The 22,598-nt window shown below is 40.7% G+C and overlaps 1 protein-coding gene across 2 annotated transcripts in view; it reads left to right on the top strand.

The window, feature by feature from the left end:
- Positions 1-18,625, top strand: part of LOC109909958 (rho guanine nucleotide exchange factor 4) — a 73,553-nt gene extending 54,928 nt beyond the window's left edge. For both annotated transcript variants that reach the window (XM_020509064.2, XM_031796461.1), the window contains 6 exons: positions 1,287-1,519; positions 1,802-1,931; positions 2,106-2,237; positions 2,605-2,848; positions 3,451-3,528; positions 14,946-18,625. In XM_020509064.2, coding sequence (XP_020364653.2) covers positions 1,287-1,519; positions 1,802-1,931; positions 2,106-2,237; positions 2,605-2,848; positions 3,451-3,528; positions 14,946-15,103 — 975 coding nt within the window. In that variant the 3' untranslated portion in view covers positions 15,104-18,625. The remainder of the gene's footprint in view (positions 1-1,286; positions 1,520-1,801; positions 1,932-2,105; positions 2,238-2,604; positions 2,849-3,450; positions 3,529-14,945) is intronic.
- The last annotated feature ends 3,973 nt before the right edge of the window (positions 18,626-22,598 follow it).

Here is a 22,598-nt window from a genome sequence, read left to right as displayed (position 1 = left end):
CTATTGTCTAGACATGTTCATGAAATACAATCGATGGCCGTAATCACCCCCAGACACATCTGCTAATTTGATGGGTCATGTAATAATCCAGCCTAAGTGGAATCTTTTGTTTAGACATGTAGCTAGCTAGGTAGATAGCTAGCTAAACAATGAACTGTCATAACCCCAACTCATGCTACTACCAGTAGAAACATTGTACTAGACTAGGTTCAATGTTAACTAGCTAACATTAGGCTATAACTAGCAATGCAAATGGATTTCTGATTCAAATAATATTACTACACAGATCATACACAAACCAGCAAGCTAACGTTTGCTAGCTAACTAGTAGTATTCTTTAACTTGCAAAAATAATGACTTTCTGACTAATTAGAAACGTATATATGGAAAATGTAGCTAGACTCTTACCTGTATACAGTATATGGATGAATGCTTCACGGCAGACTGGAACCTTTTAACTATGTTTTGTTTGTAGCTACATCTTGTTTGGCCAGCTTTGTGTGAAGTCACTGGTTTACACTGACCATGTGCAGAAATTAGCCCATCACTTTTTCCTACTGATCTATCGATAGCGCCTGCTAAATACAGGGTATCAATGTTGTTGAGAAAAGTACCAGAACTTTTGTAGTTATCGATAGTTAACGTTATATCATTCAAAAATGGCATGGTAGAAAGGACTGTCAACACATACTGAACAGCTCACGTTATAGACAGAAGCACGCTACATGGTAGACCAATCCAAACTCATCTCCCGGCATGTCCAGCCCATTCATTATCTCAACCAATCATGGCTAATGGGAAGGTTCCCGCTTTTTCCATGGCTAAACCAACTAGGCTCGTAATGTTACAACTTTATTCGTATTTACAGATGGAATACAAGTTTGTTATTAAGGCACATGAAAGTTCACATGTTCCAGAAGGCATTTCTGACAACAAAAAAAACTAAACATTTTGATTTTAAAAAATCTATGTTTACGTTCAAATGCTGCTCATCTGAAGTAGTGACGTGCGGCATACACCTAGTTTCATGATGCATTATGTAGCGTTATGGCCTGCATAACCCTACATAATGCTATCATAAACATGACATAACATGACAAATTAAATCTGCTTAATAGATAACTACTATATTATTATACACACTTTATGTTGGGGATTCAAGTCAAGCAACCTCTCTGGAGCCCAAACATTCATGTAACATTCCAGCAACCATCAATTTCACCATTTTAAACCACCATTTTAAACTGCCATGTTAACATTTCCTGTCTCCTCCTCACCCTCCTCAGCAAACAGACTTCCAGATCTACTCGGAGTACTGTAACAACCACCCCAACGCCTGTGTGCAGTTGTCCAGACTGATGAAGACCAACAAGTACGTGTTCTTCTTCGAGGCCTGTCGTCTGCTGCAGAAGATGATTGACATCTCGCTGGATGGCTTCCTGCTCACGCCCGTTCAGAAGATCTGCAAGTACCCTCTGCAGCTGGCCGAGCTACTGAAATACACCAACCCTCAGCATAGGTAAGTGCCCTCTGCAGCTGGCCGAGCTACTGAAATACACCAACCCTCAGCATAGGAAAACACACACACACTTGTACTGTGCACACATGCAAGGAGCTGCACGTATTCCTTCTTATCTCCCAATTTCGCTCTCTGAAATCGCTGAAATTTCTTTCAGAAATCGCATGACACTGATAGGTTATTCGTTTTTAAGTCGAAAGTTATTACAAGTCTATCATTAGACTAAAACAATCATGTAAGACTGAGAGGGCCTGATGTGTTTGTCTGTTCTGGGCAACCCAGGGACTATAAGGACGTGGAGGCTGCCTTGAACGCCATGAAGAACGTGGCCAGGCTGATCAACGAGAGGAAGCGGCGCCTGGAGAACATCGACAAGATCGCCCAATGGCAGAGCTCCATAGAGGACTGGGAGGTGAGTAACGGTGCATCGAGGGTAATGGAACAGAATCCATGACTAGGGCCAGGACGTTTTCCTGACCAAGTGACTTGTTCTGGAAACATGTTGCTAGGACACAACTTTTTTTTGCTGAACAAACTCTGTCTGTAGGCTCTAACAGATGCTTGGTGTGCGTTTGAACATCCTCAGGGAGAAGACATCCTCAGTATGAGTTCAGATCTGATCTTCTCTGGAGAGCTGACGAAGATCTCCCAGCCTCAGGCTAGGAGCCAGCAGCGCATGTTCTTCCTCTTCGACCACCAGATGGTCTACTGCAAAAAGGCGAGCAGCACTGTTAAAATGATTGTTATAATGTGGACATGAAGCTGGTAAGGGTTACGGTTGAGGCTACGGTTGTGATTGAACCATAATGTGGACATTAAGCTAGGGTCACGGTTAGTTTCCAGGTAGAACGCGTTTGGGTTCCGCGTAGATTTTTACATGGAACATCCAAAAGTTATACCTGGAACCAAAAAGGGATCTTCAAAGGTTATCCTATGGGAACAGCCAAATAACCATTTTAGGTTCTAGATAGAGTGTAGGAATGTTTATGAAGTGGGTTAGTAGTAGTTCTCTCCCCTCTATAGGACCATGCTGTACTATCAGTAATATATAACAGCATTATCACGTATCCCTATGTTTTTTTCAGGACCTCCTGCGCAGGGACATGCTGTACTATAAGGGTCGTATGGACATGGACCTGATGGAGGTGGTGGATGTGGAGGACGGGAAGGAGAAGGACTTCAATGTGTCGGTGAAGAACGCTCTGAAGCTGCGCTCGCTGGCGGGGGACGAGGTCCACCTGCTGTGTGCCAAGAAGCCTGAGCAGAAACAACGCTGGCTCCGAGCCTTCCAGGATGAGAGGACGCAGGTGCAGCACGACCTCGAAACAGGTGAAACAGTTACCCGTCTCTCTGTCTGTCGTGCCACAGTTTGAAAAAGGACCCATTCTTACTTAGCTTGCTAAGCTAAAGCAACTCAGACATACAGAATGAGTAGAAAACACTAATAGAATACTAGGAGACTGCAATGAACTGCTTACCTGTAGTATTACTAGTCAGCTGTACAAAGCCACTGTGTGTGTATCCTTTCCTATTAGTAAAACATGAGCTGTGTCCTCCTGTCTCTCTCTGCCCCAGACTACAGCTGTATTAATAGTTTGTGATAAACGTTTCTGACAGTGGCTCCGGTCAGAGAATCAGGGAAGAGGAGTGTATGTGTAATATGTAACAGCTAATGGATCAGAAAGTCGTTAATCCCTCAGATAAAAGGAGCTATAAATCCATTGAGCTGCCCCCTTCGCTTCTCAGCCATAGTCTCTGGGTTTTATCTGGGCTGTAACAGAGCATGCGGATATTACCGACACTTTTCATCCAACAATCTGGCCTTCTATTATTCTGTTCCCTCGTAATAGCTGGGTATTGATAGGTGGCACTGGCAGAATTAATCTGTGATATCCACATTGACCTGTGACCTATGTGGTTTCCTCCTCCAGGATTCTCCATCACTGAGGTCCAGAAGAAACAGGCCATGCTGAACGCCTGCAAAAGCCATCCAGCTGGGAAGCCCAAAGGTATGTCTGGGTAATGGGTGCATGGCAGGAAAACTCAATTTCCATGGCTGTTTGGATGGGTAGCAGATTACGCGTTGTGCGTGTTTAATATTTTTTTAAAGAGGATTACGTTTGCCAATATTTATACAAATGTTGTTTATCATATGTGCTTAATATTCATATAACCACTTTAGATTAAAATGCAGTCGTAATCCCCCCCCATCCTCTCTATAGATATGTATAACCCCTAGTCTCTCTGTGGATATGTATAACCCCTAGTCTCTCTGTGGATATGTATAACCCCTAGTCTCTCTATGGATATGTATAACCCCTAGTCTCTCTATGGATATGTATAACCCCTAGTCTCTCTATGGATATGTATAACCCCTAGTCTCTCTATGGATATGTATAACCCCAAGTCTCTCTATAGATATGTATAACCCCTAGTCTCTCTATGGATATGTATAACCCCTAGTCTCTCTATAGATATGTATAACCCCTAGTCTCTCTATGGATATGTATAACCCCTAGTCTCTCTATGGATATGATTAACCCCTAGTCTCTCTCTATGGATATGTATAACCCCTAGTCTCTCTATAGATATGTATAACCCCTAGTCTCTCTATGGATATGTATAACCCCTAGTCTCTCTATAGATATGTATAACCCCTAGTCTCTCTATGGATATGTATAACCCCTAGTCTCTCTATAGATATGTATAACCCCTAGTCTCTCTATGGATATGTATAACCCCCAGTCTCTCTATGGATATGTATAACCCCTAGTCTCTCTATAGATATGTATAACCCCTAGTCTCTCTATAGATATGTATAACCCCTAGTCTCTCTCTATGGATATGTATAACCCCTAGTCTCTCTATGGATATGTATAACCCCTAGTCTCTCTCTATGGATATGTATAACCCCTAGTCTCTCTATGGATATGTATAACCCCTAGTCTCTCTCTATGGATATGTATAACCCCTAGTCTCTCTATGGATATGTATAACCCCTAGTCTCTCTATGGATATGTATAACCCCTAGTCTCTCTCTATGGATATGTATAACCCCTAGTCTCTCTCTATGGATATGTATAACCCCTAGTCTCTCTATGGATATGTATAACCCCTAGTCTCTCTATGGATATGTATAACCCCTAGTCTCTATATGGATATGTATAACCCCTAGTCTATCTATGGATATGTATAACCCCTAGTCTCTCTCTATGGATATGTATGACCCCTAGTCTCTCTATGGATATGTATAACCCCTAGTCTCTCTATAGATATGTATAACCCCTAGTCTCTCTATGGATATGTATAACCCCTAGTCTCTCTATGGATATGTATAACCCCTAGTCTCTCTATGGATATGTATAACCCCTAGTCTCTCTATGGATATGTATAACCTCTAGTCTCTCTATGGATATGTATAACCCCTAGTCTCTCTATAGATATGTATAACCCCTAGTCTCTCTATAGATATGTATAACCCCTAGTCTCTCTATAGATATGTATAACCCCTAGTCTCTCTATAGATATGTATAACCCCTAGTCTCTCTATGGATATGTATAACCCCTAGTCTCTCTATAGATATGTATAACCCCTAGTCTCTCTATGGATATGTATAACCCCTAGTCTCTCTCTATGGATATGTATAACCCCTAGTCTCTCTATGGATATGTATAAACCCTAGTCTCTCTATGGATATGTATAACCCCTAGTCTCTCTATGGATATGTATAACCTCTAGTCTCTCTATGGATATGTATAACCCCTAGTCTCTCTATGGATATGTATAACCCCTAGTCTCTCTATAGATATGTATAACCCCTAGTCTCTCTATATATATGTATAACCCCTAGTCTCTCTATAGATATGTATAACCCCTAGTCTCTCTATAGATATGTATAACCCCTAGTCTCTCTATAGATATGTATAACCCCTAGTCTCTCTATGGATATGTATAACCCCTAGTCTCTCTATAGATATGTATAACCCCTAGTCTCTCTATGGATATGTATAACCCCTAGTCTCCCTATGGATATGTATAACCCCTAGTCTCTCTATGGATATGTATAACCCCTAGTCGCTCTCTATGGATATGTATAACCCCTTGTCTCTCTATGGATATGTATAACCCCTAGTCGCTCTCTATGGATATGTATAACCCCTAGTCTCTCTATAGATATGTATAACCCCTAGTCGCTCTCTATGGATATGTATAACCCCTAGTCTCTCTATGGATATGTATAACCCCTTGTCTCTCTATGGATATGTATAACCCCTAGTCTCTCTATGGATATGTATAACCCCTAGTCTCTCTATAGATATGTATAACCCCTAGTCTCTCTATAGATATGTATAACCCCTTGTCTCTCTATGGATATGTATAACCCCTAGTCTCTCTATGGATATGTATAACCCCTTGTCTCTCTATGGATATGTATAACCCCTAGTCTCTCTATGGATATGTATAACCCCTAGTCTCTCTATGGATATGTATAACCCCTAGTCTCTCTATGGATATGTATAACCCCTAGTCTCCCTATGGATATGTATAACCCCTTGTCTCTCTATGGATATGTATAACCCCTAGTCTCTCTCTATGGATATGTATAACCCCTAGTCTCTCTATGGATATGTATAACCCCTTGTCTCTCTATGGATATGTATAACCCCTTGTCTCTCTATGGATATGTATAACCCCTAGTCTCTATATGGATATGTATAACCCCTAGTCTCTCTATGGATATGTATAACCCCTTGTCTCTCTATGGATATGTATAACCCCTAGTCTCTCTCTATGGATATGTATAACCCCTAGTCTCTCTATGGATATGTATAACCCCTTGTCTCTCTATGGATATGTATAACCCCTTGTCTCTCTATGGATATGTATAACCCCTAGTCTCTATATGGATATGTATAACCCCTAGTCTCTCTATGGATATGTATAACCCCTTGTCTCTCTATGGATATGTATAACCCCTAGTCTCTCTATGGATATGTATAACCCCTAGTCTCTCTCTATGGATATGTATAACCCCTAGTCTCTCTATGGATATGTATAACCCCTAGTCTCTCTCTATGGATATGTATAACCCCTAGTCTCTCTATGGATATGTATAACCACTAGTCTCTCTATGGATATGTATAACCCCTAGTCGCTCTCTATGGATATGTATAACCCCTAGTCTCTCTATGGATATGTATAACCCCTAGTCTCTCTATGGATGTGTATAACCCTAGTCTCTCTATGGATATGTGTAACCCCTAGTCGCTCTCTATGGATATGTATAACCCCTAGTCTCTCTATGGATATGTATAACCCCTAGTCTCTCTATGGATATGTATAACCCCTAGTCTCTCTATAGATATGTATAACCCCTAGTCTCTCTATAGATATGTATAACCCCTAGTCTCTCTCTATGGATATGTATACCCCTAGCTCTCTCTTATATGTACCCTATCTCTCTATGGATATGTATAACCCCTAGTCTCTCTCTATGGATATGTATAACCCCTAGTCTCTCTATGGATATGTATAACCCCTAGTCTCTCTATGGATATGTATAACCCCTAGTCTCTCTATGGATATGTATAACCCCTAGTCTCTCTATGGATATGTATAACCCCTAGTCTCTCTATGGATATGTATAACCCCTAGTCTCTCTATGGATATGTATACCCCTAGTCTCTCTATGGATATGTATAACCCCTAGTCTCTCTATGGATATGTATAACCCCTAGTCTCTCTATGGATATGTATAACCCCTAGTCTCTCTATAGATATGTATAACCCCTAGTCTCTCTATAGATATGTATAACCCCTAGTCTCTCTCTATGGATATGTATAACCCCTAGTCTCTCTCTATGGATATGTATAACACCTAGTCTCTCTCTATGGATATGTATAACCCCTAGTCTCTCTCTATGGATATGTATAACCCCTAGTCTCTCTCTATGGATATGTATAACCCTAGTCTCTCTCTATGGATGTGTATAACCCCTAGTCTCTCTATGGATATGTATAACCCCTAGTCTCTCATGGATATGTATAACCCCTAGTCTCTCTATGGATATGTATAACCCCTAGTCTCTCTCTATGGATATGTATAACCCCTAGTCTCTCTATAGATATGTATAACCCCTAGTCTCTCTATGGATATGTATAACCCCTAGTCTCTCTATGGATATGTATAACCCCTAGTCTCTCTATGGATATGTATAACCCCCATCCTCCCTATGGATATGTATAACCCCTAGTCTCTCTATAGATGTGTATAACTCCTAGTCTCTCTATAGATATGTATAACCCCTAGTCTCTCTATAGATATGTATAACCCCTAGTCTCTCTATAGATATGTATAACCCCTAGTCTCTCTATAGATATGTATAACCCCTAGTCTCTCTATAGATATGTATAACCCCTAGTCTCTCTATAGATATGTATAACCCCCATCCTCCCTATGGATATGTATAACCCCTAGTCTCTCTATGGATATGTATAACCCCTAGTCTCCCTATGGATATGTATAACCCCTAGTCTCTCTATGGATATGTATAACCTCTAGTCTCCCTATGGATATGTATAACCCCTAGTCTCTCTATGGATATGTATAACCCCTAGTCTCTCTATGGATATGTATAACCCCTAGTCTCTCTATGGATATGTATAACCTCTAGTCTCTCTATGGATATGTATAACCCCTAGTCTCTCTATGGATATGTATAACCCCTAGTCTCTCTATGGATATGTATAACCCCTAGTCTCTCTATGGATATGTATAACCCCTAGTCTCTCTATGGATATGTATAACCCCTAGTCTCTCTATGGATATGTATAACCCCTAGTCTCTCTATGGATATGTATAACCCCTAGTCTCTCTATGGATATGTATAACCCCTAGTCTCTCTATGGATATGTATAACCCCTAGTCTCTCTATGGATATGTATAACCCCTAGTCTCTCTATAGATATGTATAACCCCTAGTCTCTCTATAGATATGTATAACCCCTAGTCTCTCTCTATGGATATGTATAACCCCTAGTCTCTCTCTATGGATATGTATAACCCCTAGTCTCTCTCTATGGATATGTATAACCCCTAGTCTCTCTCTATGGATATGTATAACCCCTAGTCTCTCTCTATGGATATGTATAACCCCTAGTCTCTCTCTATGGATATGTATAACCCCTAGTCTCTCTATGGATATGTATAACCCCTAGTCTCTCTATGGATATGTATAACCCCTAGTCTCTCTATGGATATGTATAACCCCTAGTCTCTCCTATGGATATGTATAACCCCTAGTCTCTCTATAGATATGTATAACCCCTAGTCTCTCTATGGATATGTATAACCCCTAGTCTCTCTATGGATATGTATAACCCCTAGTCTCTCTATGGATATGTATAACCCCTAGTCTCTCTATGGATATGTATAACCCCTAGTCTCTCTATGGATATGTATAACCCCTAGTCTCTCTATGGATATGTATAACCCCTAGTCTCTCTATGGATATGTATAACCCCTAGTCTCTCTATGGATATGTATAACCCCTAGTCTCTCTATAGATATGTATAACCCCTAGTCTCTCTATAGATATGTATAACCCCTAGTCTCTCTCTATGGATATGTATAACCCCTAGTCTCTCTCTATGGATATGTATAACCCCTAGTCTCTCTCTATGGATATGTATAACCCCTAGTCTCTCTCTATGGATATGTATAACCCCTAGTCTCTCTCTATGGATATGTATAACCCCTAGTCTCTCTCTATGGATATGTATAACCCTAGTCTCTCTATGGATATGTATAACCCCTAGTCTCTCTATGGATATGTATAACCCCTAGTCTCTCTATGGATATGTATAACCCCTAGTCTCTCTCTATGGATATGTATAACCCCTAGTCTCTCTATAGATATGTATAACCCCTAGTCTCTCTATGGATATGTATAACCCCTAGTCTCTCTATGGATATGTATAACCCCTAGTCTCTCTATGGATATGTATAACCCCCATCCTCCCTATGGATATGTATAACCCTAGTCTCTCTATAGATGTGTATAACCCCTAGTCTCTCTCTATGGATATGTATAACCCCTAGTCTCTCTCTATGGATATGTATAACCCCTAGTCTCTCTCTATGGATATGTATAACCCCTAGTCTCTCTCTATGGATATGTATAACCCCTAGTCTCTCTCTATGGATATGTATAACCCCTAGTCTCTCTATGGATATGTATAACCCCTAGTCTCTCTATGGATATGTATAACCCCTAGTCTCTCTCTATGGATATGTATAACCCCTAGTCTCTCTATAGATATGTATAACCCCTAGTCTCTCTATGGATATGTATAACCCCTAGTCTCTCTATGGATATGTATAACCCCTAGTCTCTCTATGGATATGTATAACCCCCATCCTCCCTATGGATATGTATAACCCCTAGTCTCTCTATAGATGTGTATAACTCCTAGTCTCTCTATAGATATGTATAACCCCTAGTCTCTCTATAGATATGTATAACCCCTAGTCTCTCTATAGATATGTATAACCCCTAGTCTCTCTATAGATATGTATAACCCCTAGTCTCTCTATAGATATGTATAACCCCTAGTCTCTCTATAGATATGTATAACCCCCATCCTCCCTATGGATATGTATAACCCCTAGTCTCTCTATGGATATGTATAACCCCTAGTCTCCCTATGGATATGTATAACCCCTAGTCTCTCTATGGATATGTATAACCCCTAGTCTCTCTATGGATATGTATAACCCCTAGTCTCTCTATGGATATGTATAACCCCTAGTCTCTCTATGGATATGTATAACCCCTAGTCTCTCTATGGATATGTATAACCCCTAGTCTCTCTATGGATATGTATAACCCCTAGTCTCTCTATGGATATGTATAACCCCTAGTCTCTCTATGGATATGTATAACCCCTAGTCTCTCTATGGATATGTATAACCCCTAGTCTCTCTATGGATATGTATAACCCCTAGTCTCTCTATGGATATGTATAACCCCTAGTCTCTCTATAGATATGTATAACCCCTAGTCTCTCTATAGATATGTATAACCCCTAGTCTCTCTCTATGGATATGTATAACCCCTAGTCTCTCTCTATGGATATGTATAACCCCTAGTCTCTCTCTATGGATATGTATAACCCTAGTCTCTCTCTATGGATATGTATAACCCCTAGTCTCTCTCTATGGATATGTATAACCCCTAGTCTCTCTCTATGGATATGTATAACCCCTAGTCTCTCTATGGATATGTATAACCCCTAGTCTCTCTATGGATATGTATAACCCCTAGTCTCTCTATGGATATGTATAACCCCTAGTCTCTCTCTATGGATATGTATAACCCCTAGTCTCTCTATAGATATGTATAACCCCTAGTCTCTCTATGGATATGTATAACCCCTAGTCTCTCTATGGATATGTATAACCCCTAGTCTCTCTATGGATATGTATAACCCCCATCCTCCCTATGGATATGTATAACCCCTAGTCTCTCTATAGATGTGTATAACTCCTAGTCTCTCTATAGATATGTATAACCCCTAGTCTCTCTATAGATATGTATAACCCCTAGTCTCTCTATAGATATGTATAACCCCTAGTCTCTCTATAGATATGTATAACCCCTAGTCTCTCTATAGATATGTATAACCCCTAGTCTCTCTATAGATATGTATAACCCCTAGTCTCTCTATAGATATGTATAACCCCCATCCTCCCTATGGATATGTATAACCCCTAGTCTCTCTATGGATATGTATAACCCTAGTCTCCCTATGGATATGTATAACCCCTAGTCTCTCTATGGATATGTATAACCTCTAGTCTCCCTATGGATATGTATAACCCCTAGTCTCTCTATGGATATGTATAACCCCTAGTCTCTCTATGGATATGTATAACCCTAGTCTCTCTATGGATATGTATAACCTCTAGTCTCTCTATGGATATGTATAACCCCTAGTCGCTCTATGGATATGTATAACCCCTAGTCGCTCTCTATGGATATGTATAACCCCTAGTCTCTCTATGGATATGTATAACCCCTAGTCTCTCTATGGATATGTATAACCCCTAGTCTCTCTATGGATATGTATAACCCCTAGTCTCTCTATGGATATGTATAACCCCTAGTCTCTCTATGGATATGTATAACCCCTTGTCTCTCTATGGATATGTATAACCCCTAGTCTCTCTATGGATATGTATAACCCCTAGTCTCTCTATGGATATGTATAACCCCTTGTCTCTCTATGGATATGTATAACCCCTAGTCTCTCTATGGATATGTATAACCCCTAGTCTCCCTATGGATATGTATAACCCCTAGTCTCTCTATGGATATGTATAACCCCTAGTCTCTCTCTATGGATATGTATAACCCCTAGTCTCTCTATGGATATGTATAACCCCTAGTCTCCCTATGGATATGTATAACCCCTAGTCTCTCTATGGATATGTATAACCCCTAGTCTCTCTCTATGGATATGTATAACCCCTAGTCTCTCTATGGATATGTATAACCCCTAGTCTCTCTATAGATATGTATAACCCCTAGTCTCTCTCTATGGATATGTATAACCCCTAGTCTCTCTATAGATATGTATAACCCCTAGTCTCTCTATGGATATGTATAACCCCTAGTCTCCCTATGGATATGTATAACCCCTAGTCTCTCTATAGATATGTATAACCCCTAGTCTCTCTATGGATATGTATAACCCCTAGTCTCTCTATAGATATGTATAACCCCTAGTCTCTCTATGGATATGTATAACCCCTAGTCTCTCTATGGATATGTATAACCCCTAGTCTCTCTATAGATATGTATAACCCCTAGTCTCTCTATGGATATGTACAACCCCTAGTCTCTCTATGGATATGTATAACCCCTAGTCTCTCTATGGATATGTATAACCCCTAGTCTCTCTATGGATATGTATAACCCCTAGTCTCTCTATGGATATGTATAACCCCTTGTCTCTCTATGGATATGTATAACCCCTAGTCTCTCTATGGATATGTATAACCCCTAGTCTCTCTATGGATATGTATAACCCCTTGTCTCTCTATGGATATGTATAACCCCTAGTCTCTCTATGGATATGTATAACCCCTAGTCTCCCTATGGATATGTATAACCCCTAGTCTCTCTATGGATATGTATAACCCCTAGTCTCTCTCTATGGATATGTATAACCCCTAGTCTCTCTATGGATATGTATAACCCCTAGTCTCCCTATGGATATGTATAACCCCTAGTCTCTCTATGGATATGTATAACCCCTAGTCTCTCTCTATGGATATGTATAACCCCTAGTCTCTCTATGGATATGTATAACCCCTAGTCCCTCTATAGATATGTATAACCCCTAGTCTCTCTCTATGGATATGTATAACCCCTAGTCTCTCTATAGATATGTATAACCCCTAGTCTCTCTATGGATATGTATAACCCCTAGTCTCCCTATGGATATGTATAACCCCTAGTCTCTCTATAGATATGTATAACCCCTAGTCTCTCTATGGATATGTATAACCCCTAGTCTCTCTAAAGATATGTATAACCCCTAGTCTCTCTATGGATATGTATAACCCCTAGTCTCTCTATGGATATGTATAACCCCTAGTCTCTCTATGGATATGTATAACCCCTAGTCTCTCTATGGATATGTATAACCCCTAGTCTCTCTATGGATATGTATAACCCCTAGTCTCCCTATGGATATGTATAACCCCTAGTCTCTCTATGGATATGTATAACCCCTAGTCTCTCTATGGATATGTATAACCCCTAGTCTCTCTATAGATATGTATAACCCCTAGTCTCTCTATGGATATGTATAACCCCTAGTCTCTCTCTATGGATATGTATAACCCCTAGTCTCTCTATGGATATGTATAACCCCTAGTCTCTCTATAGATATGTATAACCCCTAGTCTCTCTATGGATATGTACAACCCCTAGTCTCTCTATGGATATGTATAACCCCTAGTCTCTCTATGGATATGTATAACCCCTAGTCTCTCTATGGATATGTACAACCCCTAGTCTCTCTATAGATATGTATAACCCCTAGTCTCTCTATGGATATGTATAACCCCTAGTCTCTCTATAGATATGTATAACCCCTAGTCTCCCTATGGATATGTATAACCCCTAGTCTCCCTATGGATATGTATAACCCCTAGTCTCTCTATGGATATGTATAACCCCTAGTCTCTCTATGGATATGTATAACCCCTAGTCTCTCTCTATGGATATGTATAACCCCTAGTCTCTCTATGGATATGTATAACCCCTAGTCTCTCTATGGATATGTATAACCCCTAGTCTCTCTATGGATATGTATAACCCCTAGTCTCTCTATAGATATGTATAACCCCTAGTCTCCCTATAGATATGTATAACCCCTAGTCTCTCTCTATGGATATGTATAACCCCTAGTCTCTCTATGGATATGTATAACCCCTAGTCTCTCTATAGATATGTATAACCCCTAGTCTCTCTATGGATATGTATAACCCCTAGTCTCTCTATGGATATGTATAACCCCTAGTCTCTCTATAGATATGTATAACCCCTAGTCTCCCTATGGATATGTATAACCCCTAGTCTCCCTATGGATATGTATAAACCCTAGTCTCTATATGGATATGTATAATCCCTAGTCTCTCTTTATGGATATGTATAACCCCTAGTCTCTCTATAGATATGTATAACCCCTAGTCTCTCTATGGATATGTATAACCCCTAGTCTCTCTATGGATATGTATAACCCCTAGTCTCTCTATGGATATGTATAACCCCTAGTCTCTCTATAGATATGTATAACCCCTAGTCTCTCTATGGATATGTATAACCCCTAGTCTCTCTATAGATATGTATAACCCCTAGTCTCCCTATGGATATGTATAACCCCTAGTCTCTCTATGGATATGTATAACCCCTAGTCTCTCTATGGATATGTATAACCCCTAGTCTCTCTATGGATATGTATAACCCCTAGTCTCTATATGGATATGTATAACCCCTAGTCTCTCTATGGATATGTATAACCCCTAGTCTCTCTATAGATATGTACAACCCCTAGTCTCTCTATGGATATGTATAACCCCTAGTCTCTCTATAGATATGTATAACCCCTAGTCTCTCTATGGATATGTATAACCCCTAGTCTCTCTATGGATATGTATAACCCCTAGTCTCTCTATGGATATGTATAACCCCTAGTCTCCCTATGGATATGTATAACCCCTAGTCTCTCTATGGATATGTATAACCCCTAGTCTCTCGTCACAGCCTTAACATTATCATGTAAAAGATTTAGTAGCAGATTTGATTCTGGATGCCATGATTACTAACCCCGCTCTGTTCTCCTCTCCCCCAGCGGTGACCCGGCCCTACTATGACTTCCTGCTGCGTCAGAAGCACCCGTCTCTGCCCAGCACCGTACCCCAGCAGCAGGTTTTCATGCTGGCTGAGCCCAAACGCAAGGCGACCACCTTTTGGCAAAACATCGGCAGACTGACGCCTTTCAAGAAGTGAAACGTCGGAGAGGAGGATTAGAGGAGAAAGGCTAACGCCTGAACTGACTTTTTTATCCCCAATCCTTTTTTTTCCTTCTCTCGTTTGTTCTTTGTTATACATAATGTTATCCTAATTCATATACTGATTATTGTGAAAGATCAACATGATGATGATGATGATGATATTTTTTCTTTGAGAAAGCACTTTATAGGTTGGTTACAATCAGACTTGGGAATGGTTCTCCCGGACATCGTGTATACGTTGGGAGAATGTTACTAGGACTATTTTACCTGCTACTGCTACTACAACTTCAACCAAGCACCGATTGGTACTAATATTACTACTGCTGTGTGATCATGTGACTGCCAATGAGGCTCCTCTTTTTGGAAAGACGTTGACTGACGCAACTAAATGATTTTTTCCCCCAGTGTTTTTGTTTTGTTTCGACAAATGCCAACTGTTCACAGTGCCAGATCAATTTTGCTTTTGTATTTAAGTTTGTGCTGTGTCTGCTATTGAAAAAAAGGTGAAAAAGGGGGATAAAGTTTATTGTACTTCTCTTTGTGCAAAGATGTTTTCCTGGTTTATTTTGAGCATTTCATAACAGTCGATACTTAAGGGTTTGGGTGTGGTGGGGTCTTAATGTTTGTGTAAACAAACAGTCTGAGAAAAACAAATGGTACCCAGATTTGATTCTCAATTCTTCACAAATCTCCCATTTGAGTTGCAGCAGCCCACAAACGCACACACACACCTGACCTTTGTCATTAGCCTTACACTGTGCATATGAGTAATTAACCCCTTTATGGAAGTGCCATCTGAAGTGTGTCCTGGATGCTTTGAAGAGTATGTTTTACCTTTTATCAACCCCTGCAATTACATTCATTTAGCAACATTTTCAAATTCAAGATGTATTCTCCTACTGTGGCAAAATGAGGCTCGATTGAAAAAAAATATTTAACCTTCATTTAACTAGGCACAGTTAAGAAAAATATATATTTACAATGATGGCCTACACCGGCCAAACCCGGACGACGCTTGGCCTATTGTGCACTGCCCCATGGGACTCCCAATCACGGCCGGTTGTGATACAGCCTTCTACCGCTGAGATGCAGTGTCTTAGACCGCGGCGCCAGTCGGGAGCTTGATTGAAATGGTACAACTGCACTTTCGTCCCCCTGGTAAGTGCAATGCCACAATACCACATGATTTCATATAATCAGGACATTTAACAGACTTTGAATATTGAAAGTAGAATGTTAGATTTTTCTAGCCTGGTCCCATATCTGTTGTGCTTTTGGCAACATTGCTGTCATGACAATTCCACAAGGTGTTGGCAAGAGCACAGAAACAGACTGGTATCCAGGCTACTTCTTTTCGATACAAGTTTAACAGGGTGGATCACCTTCTGGAAGTTCTACCCATTTCCTCCATGTCCCCAGAGGCTTCATCAGGACGTTTTCTGTTTGTCTGCGACACCTTTCATTTGTAGATGAATATTCATGAGTTTCTGGCAAGACAAAGTTGACTGTTGTGACAAAAAATGTATTTTTGTGTTCCTGCTGATGAAGAGACTACAGGGAGCTTGAAGAGTCCCAGGAAGTAGGTTAGCTGGGCGAGATGACAGCGAAACAACACCTCTTTTCATCTCGCTTCACTGTCCAAAAGAACTACAAATTCACATTTGAGAAGGGTAACCTATTTTTTAGACGATCTGAGGCACTGAATTGTTAGTGCGCTGCAGACATTGTGGGTTTCTGTCTACTAAAATCGTAAAGATGCTAAAGACTGGAGTCATAAACCATGACTTGTATGCCACCTTCTTAACATGATAGCTTAGGCTTTTTTTATGATTCTGATTTGTCCTTTCCATTTCCAAAAAGATAAACTGATCATCTGCGGCTCAATACATATAACACACATTTATAATCAATCAATTGACCATGGCTACTGTATATTGACTGTGATCAGGTTCAAGAGGCCTACAATATGATGGGGTTGACACAAAGAAGCCTGAATCCAGCTTTCAGTTGGAGATGTTTTCCTCTTCAAAAGAAAGTAGCTCGGTGATGGATTGCTCTCCCCTGGGATCCACTGTGATGTCTGGAGAACCGGGAGACACAGAGGGATGTGTGCGCGTGTGTGTGTATGATTTCTAAAACAAAGTGTGTGTGTCTTGTCGCCTCGAGGTAGAGATATGGAACATGGCCTCTCAGAATTCAGTATGCAGCCCTATAACTCACCTGTCACGAGGGTTATGCAGCACTATAACTCACCTGTCACGAGGGTTATGGATCCCTATAACTCACATGTGACCAGGGTTTTGATAGTGTTTCTTTTGGATCCACACAAGCATTCTCAAACAGGCAGAGACCATATGGATCTTGAAGCTGGACATTCAGGTATCTATGGCCTAGCATGCTAGAATAACCTTGGTTTAAAAGAGGCATTTGTCTAACATTTTCCCAAATGGTTTATTTTGACATTTGAGAAGGTTTGGTAAATTGGAATTATTATCATTTGTTACATCATGATGTTTTGACTAAATTGAAGACTGCATGCATAGACCTAAACAGATGTTTTGTAGCTAATGTTGTGTTTTGCCTTTAAAATGCAGTCAGTGTTTTTACAACCTCTGCAGAACATGGCAGTTTCTCTGCTTTGATATGTCAATATCAATCAAAAAGTTGTTCAAATGTCAAAGGCCATTTTGCCCATGACTGAACTGCAAGCCAAACATTTTCAAACAGTCTGTCGGTCTGGAGTTTACTGACTCTTACTAGAGCTATAATTGGCTGTTGAATATACTGTATACTCCCCATGCCTCTCCACAATTTGTACACTCATTTTTGATCTATTGAGACATCATACAATCAATACTTTCCCAATGTCACTAATTAGCAAATGATTACCGCCCCCTCCCCCCAATCATTAGTTCATTGTAGTGACAGAGTAATTACACCTGAACTGATGCTATTGTTGTTGTTTTTTTACCTGTATTTAACTAGGCATTGTTATTTAACTAGGATCGTTGATGACCTGGTTCTGAATAGACATCTTTAAACTCATATGTCCCTCTGGTGAGAAGGAAGAGGAGATACAGTAGACTACTTCAGTCTTTCAGTGGTATAAAAACAACCCCAAACATTTCTCTGAATGGTGAATTCCTTGAAATGGTGACTGAGCATTTTTTTATTTGACCTTTAGTTTGACCTTGAAGTGGGCTGGTCCAATGGGAATGAAATGTCCTCTGCAAGAGAACTGTTCTGCCAACGAGTCATTGTTAACTTATATATTGCTGTACACATTTCTATTTTCCTGGGTTGGGTGAGTTCTTACTTTCAGTCTCGTTATTTTCAGAAACACATTAAAACACTGTGCCAGGGAGAGTTCCAATGTTTCAACTTAAATATGCGTGCTTGTAAAAAAAAAAAAAGGTTTAACTATAGTTTGTTTTAATTACGAAATGAAAAAGGAGGTGTTTGTATGGTTGTTTACATATGCACTCAATTATGGGAAAATAAAACGATTCAAAATGTGTCACTGACTGAATTGTGTCCATTTCAGGATCTAATATATATATATATATATATAGATTCAATTGTTTTTCCCCTCATCAATTTACACACAATACCCCATAATGATGAAGCAAAAGGAGGTGTTAAGAAATATCACATTTATACAAGTATTCAGACCATTTACTCAGTACTTTGTTGAAGCACCTTTGGCAGCGATTACAGCTTTGAATCTTCTTGGGCATGATGCTACAAGCTTGGTACACCTGTATTTGAGGAGTTTCTCCCATTCTTCTCTGCAGATTCTCTCAAGCTCTGTCAGGTTGGATGGGGAGCATCGCTGCACAGCTATTTTCAGGTCTCTCCAGAGATGTTCGATCGGGTTCAAGTCCAGGCTCTGGCTGGGCCACTCAAGGACATTCAGAGACTTGTCCCGAAGCCACTCCTGCATTGTCCCGGTTATTGTCTTGTTGGAAGGTGAACCTTCACCCCAGTCAGGTCCTGAACTCTCTGGAGCAGGTTTTCATGAAGGATCTCTCTGTCCTTCGCTCTATTCATCTTTGCCTTGATCCTGACTAGTCTCCTAGTCCCAGCGCTGAATACTTTAGGAGACGTAGGGATGTGCCAGGTTTTTTCTAGACATGACGCTTGGCATTTAGGCCAAAGCATTCGATCTTGGTTTCATTAGACCAGAGAATCTTGTTTCTCAGGTGTTTCTTAGGTGCCTTTTGGCAAACTCCAAAAGGGCTGTGATGTGCCTTTTACTGAGGAGTGGCTTCCGTCTGGACACTACCATAAAGGCCTGATTGGTGGAGTGCTGCAGAGATGGTTGTCCTTCTGGAAGGTTCTCCCATCTCCACAGAGGAACTCTAGAGCTCTGTCAGAATAACCATCAGGTTATTGGTCACCTCCCTCAGTTTGGCTGGGCAGAAAGGTCTAGAAAGAGTCTTGGTGGTTCTAAACTTCTTCCATTTAAGAATGATGGAGGCCACTGTGTCTCTTGGGAACCTTCAATGCTGCAGACATTTTTTGGTACCCTTCCCCAGATCTGTGCCTCGACACAATCCTGTCTCGAAGCTCTACGGACAATTCCTTCGACCTCATGGCTTGGTTTTTGCTCTGACATGCACTGTCAACTGTGGGACCTTATATAGACAGGTGTGTGCCTTTATAAATCATGTCCAATCAATTGAATTTACCACAGGTTGACTCCAATCAAGTTGTAGAAACATCTCAAGGATGATCAATGGAAACAGGATGTATCTGTGCTCAATTTTGAGTATCATAGCAAAGGTCTTGAATACTTATGTAAATAAGGTATTTCATTTATTTATTTTTTATAAATTATTTGCAAACATTTCTAAAAACTCATTTTGGCTTTGTCATTATGGAGTATTGTGTGTAGATCGCTGAGGAAATGTTTTTATTTAATCAATTTTAGAATTGAAGGCTGTAAGGCTGTAACGTAAGCAGTAACGTGACAAAATTTGGAAAAAGTCAATATACAGTACCAGTCAAAAGTTGATACACGTACTCATTCAAGGGTTTTTCTTTATTTTTACAATATTCTACATTGTTATTTCATAGTTCTGATGTCTTCACTATTATTCTACAATGTAGAAAATGGTAAAAATAAAGAAAAACCCTGGAATGAGTACGTGTGTCCAAACTTTTACTCGTACTGTAATGTAATATATATATATATATTTATTACATTACATTACACACACACACACACACTACATGACCAAAAGTATTTGGACAACTGCTCGTCAAACATCTCATTTCAAAATCATGAGCATTAATATGGAGTTGGTCCCTCCTTTGCTGCTATAACAGCCTCCACTCTTCTGGGAAGGCTTTTTCCACTAGATGTTGGAACATTGCTGCGGGGACTTGTTTCCATTCAGCCACAAGAGCATTAGTGAGGTTCGGGTACTGATGTTGGGCGATTAGGCCTGGCTCACAGTTGGTGTTCCAATTCATCCTAAAGGTGTTCGATGGGGTTGAGCAGTGGCGGATTTAAGCATAGGCGACATGGGCAGCCGCCGGGGGTGGCATCTTGCCGGGGGTGGCATGGGGCACCCGCACAAAAATAAATATTCTGAATGTTGACATTCGCTCAAGCGGTTTTCTATCACTCATTTGCACGTCACGTCAATTATATAATTTCATCGTGTAGGACTGTGGGTCAATTAACCTTGTCGGAGTGGGCGCCCTGATTCTAGTTTGTGAGCTAGGCAGGCTACTGCCTGGGAAGGTCTCCCACTCAGAAGTACGAGATGGGGAGGGGGGTGGGGGTAGGTTGACCTCAGGTCTCCCCACTGGAAGCCAGAAGTAGGGGGAGCGAGGGAAACTATCAAATAGCACACCTCTAACTTTGTACAGTACTAATGCATTTAGTAATGCAGTTAGGTGTGCAATTTAGTTTGTGTTTCCTGTTTGAAGTGCAATAGTGTAATAATCAGGTTCTCTTCTTTATAAGTGTTATTCTATGTGTGATATGGAATTTGTGCAATTTAGTTATGTGTTTTTTGTTAGCAATAGGGTAATAGCATAATAATTTGATTCTTTTTTATTTGAATTTATATACTACAATTTGTTTCTATTTGTCTTTGTTACATCTTTTTGATATTTAGTCTTATTTTTGTATATATATATATTTATATAGTTTTAAAATGTTTTGATTATTTATTTGTTGTTCCAAATGTCTGAATAAAAATTAGTTCATGCATAATGGTTCTTTTTCTTGTTGGGGCGGGGGCTGTAGGGGGGTGGGGGTCGCCCAGGAAGCCATACAAGCTAGAACTGCCACTGGGGATGAGGTCAGAACTCTGTACAGGCCAGTCAAGTTCTTCCACACCGATCTCGACCAGCCATTTCTGAATGGACCTCGCTTTGTGCAGGGGGCATTGTCAATGCTGAAATATGTTGTTGCCACAAACTTGGAAGCACAGAATCGTCTGGAATGTCATGGTATGCTGTAGCGTTAAAATGTTTCCCTTCACTGGAAGTAAGGGGCCTAACCTGAACCATGTAAAACATCCCCAGACCATTATTCCTCCTCCACCAAACTTTATAATTGGCACTATGCATTCAGGCAGGTAGTATTCGCCTGGCATCCACCAAACCTCGATTTGTCCGTTGGACAGCCAGATGGCAAAGCGTGATTCATCACTCCAGCGAGCTTTACACCACTCCAGTTGACGCTTGGCATTGCGCATGGTGATCTTAGTCTTGTGTGCGGTTGCTCGGCCATGGAAACCCATTACCTGAAGCTCCTGACGAACAGTTCTTGTGGTGACGTTGCTTCCAGAAGCAGTTTGGAACTCGGTCATGAGTGTTGCAACAGACGATTTTTACACACTACACTCTCCAGCACTCGGCGGTCCCGTTCAAGCTCAATGTGTGGCCTACCACTTCGTGGCTGAGCAGTTGTCGCTTCTAGACGACAACAAGCTGAATTGCACAAAAAGGACTTCACAGGCAAGGATATTGTAAGATTGCACCAAAATCAACCATTTATCGGATTATCAAGTACTTCAAGGAGAGCGGTTCAATTGTTGTGAAGAAGGCTTCAGGGCGCTCAAGAAAGTCCAGCAAGCGGCAGGACCGTCTCCTAAAGTTGATTCAGCTGCGGGATCGGGGCACCACCAGTACAGAGCTTGCTCAGGAATGGCAGCAGGCAGGTGTGAGTGCATCTGCACGCACAGTGAGGCGAAGACTTTTGGAGGATGGCCTGGTGTCAAGAAGGGCAGCAAAGAAGCCACTTACCTTCAGGGACAGACTGATATTGTGAAAAAGGTACAGGGATTGGACTGCTGAGGACTGGGGTAAAGTCATTTTCTCTGATTTTCCCGGATGCCCCAGACAAAGCTTGTCCGGAAAAGACAAGGTGAGCGCTACCATCAGTCCTGTGTCATGCCAACAGACCATTCATGTGTGGGGTTGCTTCTCAGCCAAGGGATGCAGTGCCCTAGACCACTGCACCACTCACA

Source organism: Oncorhynchus kisutch, linkage group LG18 (genome assembly GCF_002021735.2).
Source record: "Oncorhynchus kisutch isolate 150728-3 linkage group LG18, Okis_V2, whole genome shotgun sequence".
NCBI classification, from domain to species: Eukaryota; Metazoa; Chordata; class Actinopteri; order Salmoniformes; family Salmonidae; genus Oncorhynchus; species Oncorhynchus kisutch.
The sequence above is the reverse complement of the archived record's forward strand: the minus strand, read 5'-3'. Positions and strand labels throughout refer to the sequence as shown.